Genomic DNA, 17,086 nt, shown 5'->3' with positions numbered 1-17,086 from the left:
GGTGATGTCACTGTCAAAAGAAGTCAATGTAATCTTAGGTTACAATAAGAAAGCCACATAAAAAACTGGAAACTGAGTGCATGCCCATCAGTTGGAGAATGGCTAAATAAGTTATGGTATATGAATGTTATGGAATATTATTGTTTTATAAGAAATGATCAGCAGGTTTATTTCAAAAAAGCCTGGAAAGGCTTGAATGAACTGATGCTAAAGTGAAGTAAGTAGAACTAAGAGAACATTGTACACGGCAACAAGAAGATTATACGATGATCAATTCTGATGGACGTAGTTTTTCTCAACAATGAGATGATTCAGGCAAGTTACAATGATCTTGTGATGAAGGGAGCCATCTGCATCCAGAGGGAGGACTATGGGAATTGAGTGTGGATCATAACATAGTATTTTCACTTTTTTTTGCTGTTTCTTGTACTTCATTTTCTTTCTTTTTGAAAATATGAATGCATATATTGGATTTAACATATACTTTTACCATGTTTAACATATACTGGATTGTTTGTCATCTAGAGGAGAGGGTGGGGAAGGGGGAAAAACACAAGGTTTTGCAAGGGTTAATGTTAAAAAAATTTATTCATAAATATGTTTTGGAAATTAAAAAGCTTTAATTTAAAAAATTAAAAAACAATAAGAGAGCCACAGCTTCCAGAATAAAGACATGATAGTTCCGTTGTAGCCTGTCCTACTCAGACTTTCCTTGGAATGTTGGGTTCAGTTCTGATACCATAGTTCAAGAAAGGTATTGATATTCTGGAAAAGAACCAGAGGAAGGTAATGAGGATGTCGAAAGTTGTTTGACAATATATGGTGAGGTTGGGTTGGAAGTACTGGGCTTGTTTCACCCAGAGAAGTCTCAGAGGAACCTAATGGGTGTCTTCAAGCCTTTAAAGGGCTATGTTATAAGGGATGGATTAAATTGTGCTATTTGGTTTCAGAGAGCAATACCATGAGCAAGGTGGCATTTTGGAGAAATAGTGATGTCAGGAAAAACTTCCGACAACTATCCCAAAATAAAATGAGATGGGGGGAGGTGAGGGTTTCCTTTCCTTGAGAGTCTTCACTTGGAGGTTGCCAAGGTCCTTTCCAGTTTTCAGTTTCTGGGACTCTGTGATTTTTGTGATTAATTCCCCTCTCACCTTTTTGGTTTTTCTTTCTCCTTCTCTTTGCTCGATCTTCATCTAGGTCATACCAACTAAGTTTAAACCTTACTGCTCAATCCTGGACTCTCTTCTCTTTTCTTCCTATACTCTCTCATCTGGTGATCTCATCAGTTCCCATGAGTTCAATTATCATTTCTATGCTGATTATTCCCAGATCTACCTATTTATTCCTAATCTCTCTTTTAATAACCAGTCCTGCATCATGAACTGCTTATTGAACATTTTAAACTGAATGCCTCATAGATATAGCAAACTCAACAAATCCAAAACAAATCTCATTATCTTATCTTTCAAACCCATCCCTCTTTGAATTTTCCTTTTATCCCAAGTACACCACAACCTTTCCGGTTTCCCACTTTCCCACAATGTCTTAGGAGATAACCAATTCATTTGAATAAAATTAGGGTTATAGTTTCTTGAATCTGACCAATCAATAAGCAATCATTAAATGCCCAGCATGTGCCAGGCATTGTGCTAAGGACTAAGGATATAAGAACAGATATGGAATGCCTGCCCTAAAAAAAAGTTTATATTCTATAGAATCTGATAGCTCACCAAAATAATAAATTTTATTTGTATAACACTTTGAGGTTTACAAAACATTTTCCCCCCAATAGCCCCATTAGTAAAAGGCAATAATAATACTACTCCTATTTGATAGAAAAAGAAACTTGAACTCAGGTGAATTGACTTGTCCGTGTCTTATATATATCCTATATATATTTTTGGATTCTAGCTTTGAACCCCAGTCCCTGATTCCTAGTCCCTTGCTCTTACTAGTATATCATAATGTCTCTTTTTATTGATAAAATAAAGAATTTGAAATTATTTGGTGAGTATTATCACATCTTATGACAAAGGCTTGGTATCCCCTTGATGAGTGTATCATAGCAGATAGTCTTTTTCAGATCTGCGTTAAACTACACAGCTTCTAACGTTCCTTCCTACTCTGACATTCTGTGATCTGAAACTTCCTATGTGACAGAAATCCCAACTGGCATTTCTGTGAAAAAAAAAAAATTTATGGGTCTTTGTTCAATTTAAAGTGTATACATGAAAAATTCCTGGTGACATATTAGTGTCTAAATTAAGAAAAATCATAAAGTATAGACTTTAAAAAATGCCAACAAAGCATGAAAGAGGTTTGAGGAGTTACTTCAGACCAAGTAAGAGGAATAAATAATGAGCCTATTAATATGAGACACGAAGTCTTTATATAAAGTCTGAGGACCTCGATGTGAATCTTAACTCTACCTAAACACAAAAAGAACAAAACAGAATTGATATCATTGTTATAGTATACTACAGACCACCTAAAGAGATGGAAGAAATTAATGAAGAGGTTTTGATATAGATTATAAAGTTGATACAGAAGCAAGACATGACATTAAAATAGGATCCAACTATTAAAACATCAACCAAGTCTTACGGGCTAATTTCAAAGCATTTGAAAAATTCTTGGCCTTTTAGGCCAAGGTTGGCAACTCTATCTCTCAGAATATGGAAAACACAAGAATTGTTCCTCTGGGCCTAATTGTGAACCACAAGCAAGTTGTGGTTGTTCAAATGTAAGTGAAAGGAACTTTGAGAGAGTGGCTATCATTTATTCAATCATTTGGATGAAGACAATATTTATTAATCATTTTGAAGATAGCATAAAGTGGAGGGACTGGTTCACTCATTGGATGACAATTAGTTTTCCTAAACAGCCTGAGAGGTATTAGGCTAATCTCTAGAGGATGAAATCCAATAGGAATAATACAAACTCATGGGCAATGGTACAATCAATCAACAAACAGCATAAGTGCTGGATGAAAGGACAACTGAATAGATAGCAGTTCATGTGATAAAGACTTAAAGATTTTAGGTAACTTTCAGCTCAATATAAGCCAATGATGTGGTGTGCTTGTCATTAACGGTACTACTAGACTGCATCGATAAAAGTACAAATAGTCTAGTACTAAACAAAAATGTTATATTCAGTTTTGGATGCCATGTGTTAAAGACATTGAAAAACTGGAGTGTTTCCAGAGGAAGGACCAGAATGGACAGGGGACCAGGGGACAATGGAAAAGATTTTTAACCTGGAATAGAGAAGACACAGAAGCTTTCTTCAAATATGTGAATATTTATATTTTTCCAGGTGTTGGATTTGGGGGAGTAGAGGCAGCGGAGAAGTTGACTCAATAAGCAGAAGCTAATTTTGGCTAAGTGTAAGGAAGAACTTTCTATTAGTGAGAGATGTGTGAAAATGGAATAAGCTGCCCATTATCATAGGCAAACAAACAAGTTAGATGATCAACGGGGGAGTCAGTGATGTTAAAAAAAGATTTCTATTTAATTCACAGGATCATAGATTCAGATCTAGAAGAGATCTTGGAGACTAGCCTAAATCTCTCATTTTGGAGATGAGAAAACTAAGGAAAATATACAGCACATTGGCTACAGCACTGGGCCTGGAGTCAAGAAGCTCTGAATTCAAATCCAGCCTCAGATACTTACTAGCTATATCTATGCTTACTAGCTATATATGTGCCTTGATAAGGCAAACAAATACTATCTGCCTTAGTTTCCCCAACTATAAAATGAAGAATTCCTCAGATTTTAAAACTGCATATATATATATATATATATATATATATATATATATATATATGTATATATATATGTGTGTGTGTGTGTGTGTGTGTATACAGAAGGAAAATAAAGTATTAATAACATGTATTTTTCAGCATTGTTGTGAGAATCAAATAAAATATTTGTAAAGAGCTTAAGAGAGTTTCTGGTACATAATAGATTCTTTAAAAATGCTTATTTTCTTGCTTCCTAAAATGATTTATCTAGGGACACTTCTTCCATCTTGGACTTGTGCTATTGATTTTTGAACTACACTCTAAGAGTTTATATTTATTCCTATTAGATTATAGCTTAAAAGATTCGGACTAATGCCTCTCAGGTTCTTTTAGAAACCTGATCCTATCATCTAATGAATGAACTATTCCTTCCACTTTATGCTATCTGCAAAATAAACGATAAATATTTCATCTTCAATCAAGTGATTGAATAGATGTCATAGCAAATCCCCCGAAGTTCTTCCTTATGGGTCACAATTAGGCCCAAAGTAGCAATTCTTGTCTTCTCCACATTCTGAGAGATGGGAATTGCCGACCAAAAAGATCAAGAATTCTCTCGATGCTCTACAGAGCAGAATGAGACTTTACTGGTGTGTAGATAGTTAGGTAGATAGTTTAGATAGATAGTTAGGTCCTGCATTCATACCATTATTTTCTTTCTGTATCAATTTTATAATCTATATTAGGAATTCTTCACTTATTTTCTCCATCTGGCTGAGTGACATAAAATATAGTATAACAATGATACAACTTTGTTTTGTTTTACTTTTGTCTGTACCCAAATATTCTCCATGATGTTCATCCTTCAAATGTATAGATTTTAGATATGTGTAGTAGACATCCCTAACATTTAATTCAATTCTCTAAATAACATATACTTATCTTTTCCAGTTAATGCACCCTATCCTCCCAAATCTCAATGACACTTATTGACCTCCTAGCATTAAAATCTTAAGTAACTCCAAAGTTCAACTTGGTGAAAACTATTTATTCTGCTTAACTCAGGGCAAAGATAATAATTTCAAATGATTTAGAATGCCTCTAGATGGCTTTCCAATTTTGGACCTTTCCCCTGTAGCCATTTACACACAGAAATCTATGGGTATGGGTGTGGATAAATAAGACAATTTCTGAACTTGGGTCAAAACAGATATACAAGGTCAAAGTAGGGGAGAATGGCCTAGTGGACATAAATTTTGTCAATGACTGAGAAAGATCTATGTTTCATTGCAGAGTGAGGCTGGAAGGCTGAGCAGTTTAGCTAGGACTTGTGCAGCTAATTTGGAAGTGTCTACCACCAGACTGACCAGAGAATAATGGAACTTTAATTGGCCTCCATTTGTATTGTGCAAGTATGGGTCATGGAACCCTAAAGTTGCTCAAGAACTGAAATTGGAAATTACTTAGAAGGCAAAGGAGAAGCTCATGGCCAAGACTGGAGCACAAACCAGTTTTTGTAGGAAAAGCTGTGTAAAGGATATCATAGGAAAAATGTATGATGGAAAGAAAAGAAAGAAAGAAGAGAGGAAGGGAGGAAAGGAGGAAGGAAGGGAGGGAGGAGGAAAGAAAAGAAGGAGGGAGGAAGGAAGGGAGGATGGAATGAAGGGAGGGAGGATGGAATAAATTAAGCATGGAGAGAGTGAGAAAAGGAGGGAGGGAGAGTTCTGATCATTTATTTATTTATTTGTTTGTTTGTTTTTTTTCTGAGGCTGGGGTTAAGTGACTTGTCCAGGGTCACACAGCTAGGAAGTGTTAAGTGTCTGAGACCAGATTTGAACTTGGGTCCTCCTGAATTCAGGGCTGGTGCTATATCCACTGTGCCACCTAGCTGCCCCCCCGATCATTTATTAAGTATAAAAGCTAATGAAGAGCCTACCTGTTCCAAGTATATCCCTTTCACTTTGATGAATCCCCTGAAATGAATTTAGGGGAACACATGATTAGAGTGGCATGGGGAAACTAAGGCAGATAGTAGTTGGCATGGAGGTTGTGAAGGGGAAAACCCATATCGATGGATTCACTGAAACAATGAATTTTTGGAATAATTTCAGTTAAGTCAGAGAGGGGTTGCAGTTTGTGATTATGGAAAAAGCATATGCTTGGATGAAATCACAGATCCTTCAAATATTCAATAACTTAATGACCGACATAAAAGACATATTTTAGATATGTAATAAGGAGATCAAGGAAGTCTGGAAAAATTCCTGCCTTGGGAATTTCACTTGGCAGAGCAAGGATGGGAAAACGTCCCTTTGTAGGACCAGAAGGGGGCAGAGCTCAATAGTTTGGATAAAATGTAAGCTCCTTGAGGGAGAGGAATTGTTTTTCAGTTAATTTTTGTACCTTTATCCCCTAACCCAATACACTGATACATAAGATATGAATAGTGGGGTTTTTTTATTTAATTTAATTTTACTGTTATAGCAAATTCTCAGATCAGGTGATTCTTTCTGTTAATGCCCTAAATGTTTGCTATAACAGTAAAATTAATTCATTGTAACATTGTTTTTTTTTTTTTAATTAAGTTGTAAATTCTCTCTCTTCCTCCATTCATTGATGAATTTATCAATTATATATGTGAAATCATGCAAAATACATTTCCATATTATTCATGTTGCAAAATAAATAACAAGAAAAAATGGTTTTTTTTTTAAATCTACTTCAATCAGTATTGAAAATTCATCAATTCTCTCTCTCGAGACAAATAAATTTTTCATCATGGGTCCTTTGGAATTATCTTGGATCGTTGTCTTGATCAGAATAGCTAAGTTTTCCACAACTGATCATGGTTTTTGATAGTTGCCTAGAGAATTTTAGTGACTTGCCCAGAGTCAAATAAGCAGTATGTAATATAGAAAGGACCTGAACTCAGCTCTTCCTGACTCCAATAGTAGGAAAGGGAATAAATATTTATTTAATAAATTTAATAAATAAATAAATATTTAGCACTCATTATGTGGCAAGGACTGTGCTAAGAGCCCGTATAAATATTATTTTATTGGAACAAAAGGTTTGGCAATTGTCACCGTTGTAAAATTACCCATACAAATATCTGGTAAATAAAAGCTATTATATATATTTATATATATATATATATATATATATATATATATATATATATATATATATAATTTTATTTGTTTCTCATAGCAGTTTTATGAAGTAGATGCTGTTATCACCCCATTCTACAACTGAGGAAACTGAGGCAAACAAGTGACTTGTTTAGGATAACACAACTAGTGTCTGAGGCCAGACTTTAACTTATGGTCCTGAATCCTTCACCATCCTACCTCTTTAAGCCTGATACATAGGTGATAGGTACTCCTATAGAGCATGTACAGAGTAGATACTTAATAAATGTTTATTGAATTGAACTGGCTTGATGTGAATCGACTATGCCATTCAGTCCATCCTCTGACCAGGAAGAGAGGTTTCCTATATTCCACCTTCTGGGCTACAATTTCTTTAAGTCTCTCCTATCAAATACTATTATTCATGTCCCTATTATTCTTCTTTGGCTGGGAAGAGTTGGGAGTTGAGCAGAGAAAATTTTTCTCCTCCTCATGACAGCTCCTGATTGAGTGTGTTTGCCACCCAAGACCAGCCAAGCTAAGTTCAGAGAGACTCATAACCCGAATGTTGGCCCCTGGGTGAGAAATTTTTTCCTAACTGTGGAACTCTGGAAACCACCTCCCATATCATAAAGGGACTACCATTTATACTGGTGAAAGGAGTTCCAAGTATCCTTGAAATAGTGAAGGAAATATGGTAGAGTGAAAATAGAGTTGGATGGGATATTTTCAAACCACACAATCCAACCATCCTAGTTTTATTTTTCATCTTACAGAGGAGGAAACTGAGGCACAGAGCAAAATATCTTGCTACATAAGTCACACAAGTAAAAAAAAACAAAACAATTATATCATGCTTCAAAGTTTGCAAAGCACTTTACTCACCTTTTGTCAGTTTCCCGGCAATCCCATGTTAGATTACAGATAAGGGAAGAGAGAGAAAGAGTATCTATACAGTGCCTACTATGTGCCGGGGACAACTGAGTCAGGAAGACTCATCTTTCTGAGTTCAAATCTGCCCTCAGATATCTATGAGCTGCGTGACTCTGGACAAGTCATTTAATCCTGTTTGCTTCAGTTTCCTCACTTGTAAAATGAGAAGGGAAATGGCAAATCCTGCCAGTATCTCTGCCAAGAAAACCCCAAAGCGGGTCGTGGAATATCAGACACAACGAACAGGCAGGATCTGAAACCAAGGTTTTCTGACTTCAAGTTTTCTCTCCACTCTGTCACATGACCTCAGGATACCTTGCTTTCCAACCAACAATTTTGACCTTTAGGAGCTTCCTGCCTGTGGAAAAGGCCTCCCTGAACCTCATTTTCCTCATCTTTAAAATATGTATAATAAACAGAAGATATGTTGTGGAGAAAGCCTTTCTGCCAACATTTTTTGGTTTGTTTTTTGTTTTTAAATGTGAGGGGAAGGAAAGGGGCGATGTGAGTTGTTATGGTAGCCTCAACTCACCTCCACAAATAGTCCCTTTGGGTCTTGGCTGTCTCCCTTCGAAGCTCACCTTGGTAAACATGTGCGGGCCACCCAAGGACAAAAAGCAGAGAGATTCTTTATGTATTCCATACATCCATGCATCCTTCCTCCAACCTAAGGCACAAAGTTCTGATCTCCGCCCTACGGCGCCCCTAGGTGCCCAGAAGCAGCTTCTTCCGACACCCATCTCGTTTAGGGTTGAGATTCAGTGGCAAATACTACAGCCCCCTACCTTCAGCACACGCAGACACACGCACGGAAACACGCATGCACACACGCACGTCGTTCCCATTCCCTTGTGGAACTCGGGACAAGGACTCCCGGACTAATTATCAACTGGCCCCTGGGGAACGTGGGAAGGGAAGGGTACTTAGCAGAGCCCAAGGCCGGGAAAGGGTTAAACTAAGGGCCGCAGGGGCGGGAGCAGAGCCCCAGGCCCAGAGGCAGAGACCCTGGCGGCTGAGGCAAACGGAACTATTCCCAAGGGAACAGGTGGCCCAAACCGTGCCAAGCCGCGCGTGTCAGGCGCCTATGGGCGCGGCCTGAAGTACGGGGTGGGCCGGGCTGCGTGCGTGGCTGGCGCCGGGGTGGGGCCGCCGGGCAGCGCCGGGCCTAGCCGGTCTGGGAGGGAGGGAGGGAGGGACATTCCTTGGAGTTGCACTGAGGGGAGGAAGGCCGAGGCCAAAGGGAGACGGTGGCCGAGAGAGGAGGACCAGTGCCAGGCGTCCGCGGCGCGCCATGTGCCACAGCCCCGGCCAGCGCAGCCGCCGCCAGCGCCGGGGCCGGCCAGCCGAGGGCCATGGAGAGGGGCTGCGGCACCCGAGGGCTGCCGCTAGCAGCTGCAGTGGCAGCAGAAGCAGAGCGCAGCCCAGCCCGTGAGGTCCCGCCGGGTGACGGGCTGCGGCCGCAGCCACAGCGGAGAGGCAGCTAAGGCCGGAGCACCCCTGCACCCGGCGCTGCGGCGGCGGCTCCTCCTCCTCCCCCTTCTCGCTTTCCTTCTCCTCCTCTCCCCCACCCCACCCCGCCCTCGCCGCTTTCCTCCCTCTCGGCTCTCCGCCTTCCTTGCTCTCTCTCCTCCCTCCTCCACCAGCACCACTACCTCCTCCTCCTCCCCTGCGCACACCGAGCAACCCAGCCCGGGGGCGGGGAGGGGGAGGGGAGGGAGGGGAAGCAGGGCACGCGTGCCGCCGGGCGCGAGGCGGGCGGGGGAGAGCTCCCGGGACCGGCCCGGCTCACGCCGGTGTATAGGCGACCAGGGGGACAACGCAGGGGGGGAGGAAGGGGGGAAAGGGCTGTAGGAGCGGAAGCGGGGCGCGTGCAGCGGCGCGAGACCGGGGGGGGCCCCTTCCTCCCTCCCCCTCCTCCCCAAACTACCTCCACCCCCACCCCCACCCCCCCTGCAGCCTGGCGCGCGCCGAGGGCCCGCACAGCAGCGGGCTCTCCCCGGGCCATGTCCGCCTACTGCCTGGACTTGGCCAGCAGCGTTTCAGCACCCGCCGAGGCGGACAGCGCCTCCTGCATGGAGCTGCCGGGGCCCGGCGGGGACGAAGTCCGGAGCCCAGCCGCAGCCGCCGCCGCGGCCGCTTTAGTGTCCTTCCCCGGTGGCCCGGGGGAACTGGAACTGGCGCTCGAGGAGGAACTGGCGCTGCTGGCGGCTGGGGAGCGGCCGCCGGACCCGGGAGAGTTTCCCCAGGCCGAGTCGGGGCTTCTAGACGCAGCCGAGGCCCCGGGCCCGGGGCAGTTGCTGCAGCCGTCCTCACCCCCGCAGGAACCCGAACTGCTGTCGGTAATCCGACAGAAGGAAAAAGACCTGGTCCTGGCTGCCCGTCTGGGCAAGGCGCTGCTGGAGAGGAACCAGGACATGAGCAGGCAGTACGAGCAGATGCATAAAGAGCTGACGGACAAGCTGGAGGTGAGAACGCTTCAGCCTAGGGCGGGGCCCCTGGGGAGGGGGGGGGCGGGGGGAATCCTGGAGCACCTGCTCAGCCCGGGAGTTACCTTCCTCCCCCCCCTCCTCCGCACTCTTTGCCCACAGGGAACGGGCCCACAGACCACCCAAGGGTGTGTGCTGCACTTGGCGGTGATGGCAGTGAGCAGGCAAAGCTCTCCATACTTGGGAGCTACCTGAGTCTCCCCCCTCTACCCCAGAAAGCTGGCACGGCCCATTAATTACTGACATTTAGGATTTACATATACCATTGAATTTGAGACCCTCAAAACCCTGTGAAATAGGTACCGTTTTCATTTACAGTTTGGGAAACTGAGTCTTAAGTCCTACTCTATGAGGTAAATGCTATTCTTAGCCTCATTTTGCAAATGAGGAAACTGAGTCCGAAATAGCTAAAATGGTTTGCCTGTAGCAGAGGTGAGATCTGAGCCCAAGTCTGGGTTCCTTTTAGCATTTTAGTACCTCATGCTGCCTCTCAGAGAGGGATTCTGATGGCTTATTCATAGAAAAGCCTCCTTTGAGATAGGATACAGCACCACAGCCTTCCGGGTGAGGGAATTTATTCTGCACCATGACTGAGAGAGTCTGTACACTCCCACAGAGAGAGCAGAGAAAGTCACACCATATTGAAAATCCTTGGCCTGGCCTGCTGAGGAGCTCTTAGTGTTTAACCGAGGTGGGCTTGACAAAAAGTAACTAGGCATGACCTGCTGTCACCCTAAGCTGTGGGAAAAGAGAAGCCCAGAAGGAGCATAGCACATAAAATGTCCAGTGTCCAGAGACTCACACAACGTAGCAGGTTCCAGAGAACTCGAGCAGCTTACATGCCAACCACGTGACTGCCAAGCATGGATTTCACTTGGGGCTGGGCATTTAGCAGATTTGGAAGGGTACTTTTCTAGGGGTTCTCTGCTGCTACGTGTACAGCTGGGTGACAGGCTAGGTAGGACGTGTGGGTAGCACATGCCTGGCTGCCTTTGGATCTCTTCCTCATATTGATTGCAATGTTTCCTGTGTGTCACTGAATAGTCTTTTTTGGAAAGCAATCTTTGTGTTCCATCAAATCCTGCCTGATGGGAAGGGGGCTCCGTGAGCAAATTCCAATTCTCCCTCCTCTAAAAGATCAGATATTTTAAAAAATGTTTATCAGTTTAAAATGTTTAACACTTATCTGTGTTACAGTTTTCCAATTTGAAAATTAGCTTAACCTAGTCTCTTTTTCTGCAAAATTAGCCAAACCCTGCCTTTAATCCAGGGCTAATCCATACATACTCTCAGCTTCCCCAGATCAACATTTATTGGTTCTGTCCCAATATTTCAAATCCGAGTATATTTCATGACCAAATTTGTTAGGGGGATACTACTCTCCACCAGCACCCCCAAACACTTCAAGTAATAATTATAGTTGGCATGTATATAGCACTTTAAAGATTGCAAAACACTTTATATATCAGAAAAAACTGGAATGTAACACCTATTGGCATATGTTGTGTAAAAATATATATGTGTATACATATATACATATACACATGTGTAAATATATACTCATACATACATACAGATGCACACATGTAAATATGTAAAAAACATCTTCTAACCTGGATGCCATCTGTGTATATTATAAGATTAGAATCTGGTATGGTTTTATGTCACCAATGTCATATGGACACACTGTTAAAATATACAAACAGCTTCAGATTCAGAAACTTTCCTAAATTGAGAGTTTAAGATGTTAAATAGTATATAATAGAAAAAAAAAACCAAAACACTAGATTTGGAGCCTTAAAGTCATGGATTCAAAACCTGATTCTTTCAATGACTGCTGCCTTTATAACTTTGGACCAAGAGCTTTCCCTCACTGGATTTTGGTTTCCTTCTCTGCAAAATGAGAGTTCTCCTTAGCTCAATGCCTGAAGCATACTAAACACTTAAATGTTTTAGCCATCTATTTTTTTTTCAGTTTTTTTCCCCCCTCTGGCAATTGGGGTTAAGTGACTTGCCCAGAGTCACACAGCTAGGAAGTGTTAAGTGTCTGAGATCAAATTTGAACTCAGGTCCTCCTGACTTCAAGGCTGGTGCTCTATCCACTGCACCACCTAGCTGTCCCTTTAGCCATCTATTTATATGTCAATATATTATTACCTGTAGGAACTCTTCCCGGTCTAAATCTACAATCCTATGTATTGTTAAAATATTTTTAAAAGGGGATGGTGGTAAAAGGAAGTTGTATTTTCATTCCTTTTTCATAAAAGAGAAATATTATGGCCTTAGAGATAAGAATAGTAATGATAACAACAATTAAATAATAATTAATAATAGCTTGCATTTCTATAACACCTGTGACCCTGATCAAGTCACTTAAAAAACTCAGAAAAAAAAGTTACTTTAAAGCATCTCTTTTAAGGATATAAAGTTGCAAGGAGAGTGTTAACCTGCAGTGTTAGAGAGAATTTCCTCATCTAGAAGTTCTTTGTATCAGTGAAATTACAGATACATTGTCTATCCTTGGAATGGAAACATAAGCATTTTTTTCTTAGCATCACAGTTAACAATAAAAATAAAGGTCTGACCATCTCCCTTTATAAATTAGTTTTTAAAACTCAAGATTAAAAAAGCAGTTAAACAAGTTAATAATAATATTAACATAGAATTCTGGAGATACCAAAGCATTTATAAACATCTCATTTTAAGTTTAATGCAGGTTCTGCAGGTAATAAGGGTTGATTAGTACACTGATGCTTGGAAAGGTTCATAGGCTTACAGATTTAGAGCTTTAAATAAATGCTTAACCAGATCATCTGGTCCATTCTCCTCATTTTATAGATGTAGAAACTGAGGATCATCATGTTAAGTCACTTGCTGAGATTACACAAGTGAAGAAACTTGCCTTATCACTCAGTCAGAAAGTTACAGGATTTGAATTCCAGTCCTTCCTTCACTGCTTTCCAGCATTAAATATATGAGCACTACATATATGAGCTCATGACCTGACAACAGGAATAGCTCAGTGCTCCAGAACCTATTTGTCTTCTGTTCTGTGATCAGAAAATGAACCCATAGTGTCTCTGAAAAGTGACTGGACAGCACCTCTGAACCACTGCCAAAGAAACACCCCATTTGTAAGGAACTCAATGGACAGAACTCTGTATTGATTTCCATCTAAACTGGTGGAACAGAAATAACAGGTTGTCTCTTTTGAATGATTCAGGAACACAACTCTGGAAAGAATTACTACCATACCAGGTCTTTGCTCAGAGATTTAGAGATGATGTTTCTAACTCTGCTAGTGAGAGATTTGGTTAAAAAGACAGACAGCTAATATGGAAAGAACATCATGTCAAAGTCAGTTTAAGTAGTAATGTATTTCACATTCGAATATGAAACCACTATTGAATAGCAACTTTCAGTGGGTAGTTCCCTGAAGAGTCTATTCATTCCTTTACCTATTAACTGATTTTTTAAAGGTTCATCATAAACAAGAAAGACTTTGCATTTTGACACCTTAATTTCCTTTAAATTTTATGGTCAAACCAAGTTGGATGAAGCTGGCAATTCCATTCCATTCAATATTTATTTGTTTTAAACTCTTGTTTCTTTAATTTACAAATATTTGTTTTGCCTCCCTTCACCTCCTCTAGGTGAAAAGAGAAAAACAAAACCCTTGTAACAAATATTTATAGTAAATATATATTTATATGTGTGTGTGTTTGTATACACACACACACCTCTTTTAAAAAATTCCTTCATTTAATTCTTTCAGGGATATAATTATTTTTTTTTAACAAGTGACTTCTTTGGTCTTATTCTGTACCTTGAAGCTTTCACCTGCCTTTTGGAAAGCTCATTTCATCATTTCTCTCTAGAATTATCATTAATCACAAGATGGATCAGAGTTAAATTTAAATAAACATTTACAAAGGGCCTACTATGTACCAAGCACCCTATTAGGCACTGAGGATAGAAAAAAAAAAAGGCAAAAACAAAGCAGTCTCTATCCTCAACCATAATAATTCATATGTATATAGCAGTTTAAATTTATAAATTTATATTCATTATCTCATCTGATATTTGATGACCCTATGAGGTCAGTGCTACACTTATTATTTCCATTTTAAAGATGAGGAAATTAAAGAAAATAGAGGTAAATTAATTGTCTGAGGTCACCCAGCCAGTGAATGTCTCAGGTTAGATTTGAACTCACTTGTTCCTGAGTCCAAATACAGTTCTATCAATTTTGTCATCTAGAATTCTGTCCTCTCAAAGAGTTTACAGTTTCTGGAATAGATATGATATGTGCACAATTCAATAAATCCTAAATCACATAATTTCAGAGCCACAGGAAGTGCCACCTGAATTGTTCTCTGAAGTGGTAGATTCTAAGTGGTAGAAGGGAGGAGTTGCATCCCAGAGATCCTGGGGGAGAGGAGGGAGAGAAACCACAGAAACTTAGATACAGAGAACAACCAATTGAACTAGAATGGGAATTGCATGGAAGAGTAATATGAAATACAAAAAAGTGTTTGTGTTTAATCCCAGAAGTAGTAATGGTTTTTGAGTAAGAGACTGAAGTAAATCAGGTCTAGCATTTTAGAAAATTTTATTTGGTAGTTTTGAGGATGAAAGATTGGGAAAGGAAGGCAAGAATCAGGAAGACCCGGAAACCATTGTAGCAGTACAAAATGAAAATGATCAAGTTCTGACTTATAGAATCTTTAGGGTAGTGGCTCTATGAGTTAAGAGAAGGGAATGTGAGACATCTTACAGAAGTAGACCAGACAAAACTTGACTACTGATTGGAAGTGAGGAATGAGGAAGAGGAAAGGGTAGCTTGTATATTGTTAATCTATAGTGCTACTTAGGCCATCTCCATTTACCCATCCTTTTCATTTCCAATAAGGTACACCTTCCCAGAGCCACATTTCAGTCATTGGTCCCAGGCCACCAAGTCTCAGTGCTATGAGGTCAAGTTTGCCTTCTTACTTCAAGGTCTCTAGTTTACCTTGATTATTATAAATATTCAAGGCTCTATGTCTTATTGATGGTTTCTTCCTTTGAGTCTGTCTCCTGTGACCTTCTGAGGATCTGTAGAGGGTTTTTTCTTGTTCCTATATTGTAGCTGTTCTCTATGGTGTTTAACTTGGTCAATATACATGGGAACTTTTCTCCTCCATTTTTTCAGTAAGATGAGACACTGGGTTAGTCATTGTTTTTTTGGGGGGGAAATGTTTAAACCTAAACACTATAAAATAGTATTTTTCTGAGGATCAACATATGACTTTTATATACAAAGATCTTCTTAAAATATGCTGGAGTTTTAAACTCCTTTAAAACTCCTTTTAAGCTCCTTAAACTTAAATATGGTACCTCCATTAATCTTTCAGGGATACAGTGATTTTTTTAAACAAGTGACTTCTTTGGTATAAGGGACTCCTACTAAGAAAAATTCCTCTAACAATACTGGATGGCACCTTCTTGGCAACTTAGACCATTACCTGGGGACACCGAGAAGTTTTGTCTTTGTTAGGGTTACACAGCCAGTATATTTCAGAGGCTGGATGAAGGAACCCAAGATTTTCTGACTATGAGTCAATATCTCCATTCCTCTCTGTGTTTCTCAGAGTGATAATATGGGAGTGAAAAACAAGATTTGACAGTAGAGACCTTTATCTAATATCTAGTGGAAAGTCCAGAAATATAATTTTAGATGAGCAATTTAGAGTTTTTCACCCAAGAGCTTCTAACATCCAATATTACCATTCCATTTCAATCAACTTTAAATTTTAAAACTTGATGTTTCCTTTTATTTTTTGGATTAAAAATAAATAAGTCCATCTCACAGAATCTTACATTGGGAAGGCATCTCAGAAACTATCTACCATCTGCCCCTATACAACCTACTCAACAAATGATCATGTATGTTTTGCTTGAAGATCTACAGTGAGGGGATTATTGCTCTTCAGACAGCCCATTCCATTGGGGCATCACTCAAGTTAGGAAGCTTTATCCTTTCTTGACATTCTCTAAGCACTGCACCTGGCTTTGCCTTGGGGAGCCAAGCAGAATGCTTGTCTTTACCTGTCAGAACCTCAAGAGTTGTGATCGTCACTCATTTCAATTATGTTCAACTCTTCATGATTTTGGGGGCAAAAATAACTGGAGTTGTTTTTCATTATCTTCTCAGCTTATTTTACAGATGAGGAAACTGAGGTATACAAGGTTAAGGGACTTGCCCAGGGTCACACCAATAATAATCACCTTTGGCCATATTTGAACTTAGGTCTGCCTGACACCAGGCCCAGTACTCTTACCACTGCACTACCTAGCTGCTCCTTAAATACTTGAAAATAGATACCTTATCCCTCAAGTCATTTCTTTTTCAGAGTAAATATGCCCCCTACATTTCATCATTCTTACAATGGCACAACCTTGAGTCTCTTCTCTGCCCTCTGGATGCCTTCCAGTTTAGTAATAGCCTTCCTAAAATCTGGCCCTGAGATTTGGTGCCACAAAGACAATTGGTTCTAATGAAGATTATAGTCAATCATAAAAGGATTCTAAAAAAAGAAAGAGGTATCAGGAATAGACCTGGCCCCTGACCCAACCCTAACACCCTGATGTCTGAAGGGCAAGTCTCATTACACATACAGCACAGCCATATTCTACCTCTCCTCACCCTTAAATAGGGACCAACAAGTAACCTATTTAAGTTGCTCAGGATCTTCTGCAATTTCACTCCTTTTCCAGTCAATCCATAAGCATTTCTTTAGTATTTA

The 17,086-nt window shown here is 40.4% G+C and overlaps 1 protein-coding gene across 3 annotated transcripts in view; it reads left to right on the top strand.

The window, feature by feature from the left end:
- The first annotated feature begins 9,013 nt into the window (after positions 1 to 9,013).
- Positions 9,014 to 17,086, top strand: part of BICDL1 (BICD family like cargo adaptor 1) — a 154,250-nt gene continuing 146,177 nt past the window's right edge. For 2 of the 3 annotated variants that reach the window (XM_074296470.1, XM_074296481.1), the window contains exon 1: positions 9,014 to 10,277. In XM_074296470.1, coding sequence (XP_074152571.1) covers positions 9,816 to 10,277 — 462 coding nt within the window. In that variant the 5' untranslated portion in view covers positions 9,014 to 9,815. The remainder of the gene's footprint in view (positions 10,278 to 17,086) is intronic. The other variant, XM_074296463.1, reaches the window with a different exon arrangement.

The sequence above is a fragment of the Sminthopsis crassicaudata genome, chromosome 1 (assembly GCF_048593235.1).
Source record: "Sminthopsis crassicaudata isolate SCR6 chromosome 1, ASM4859323v1, whole genome shotgun sequence".
Classification (NCBI taxonomy): domain Eukaryota; kingdom Metazoa; phylum Chordata; class Mammalia; order Dasyuromorphia; family Dasyuridae; genus Sminthopsis; species Sminthopsis crassicaudata.
The sequence above is the reverse complement of the archived record's forward strand: the minus strand, read 5'-3'. Positions and strand labels throughout refer to the sequence as shown.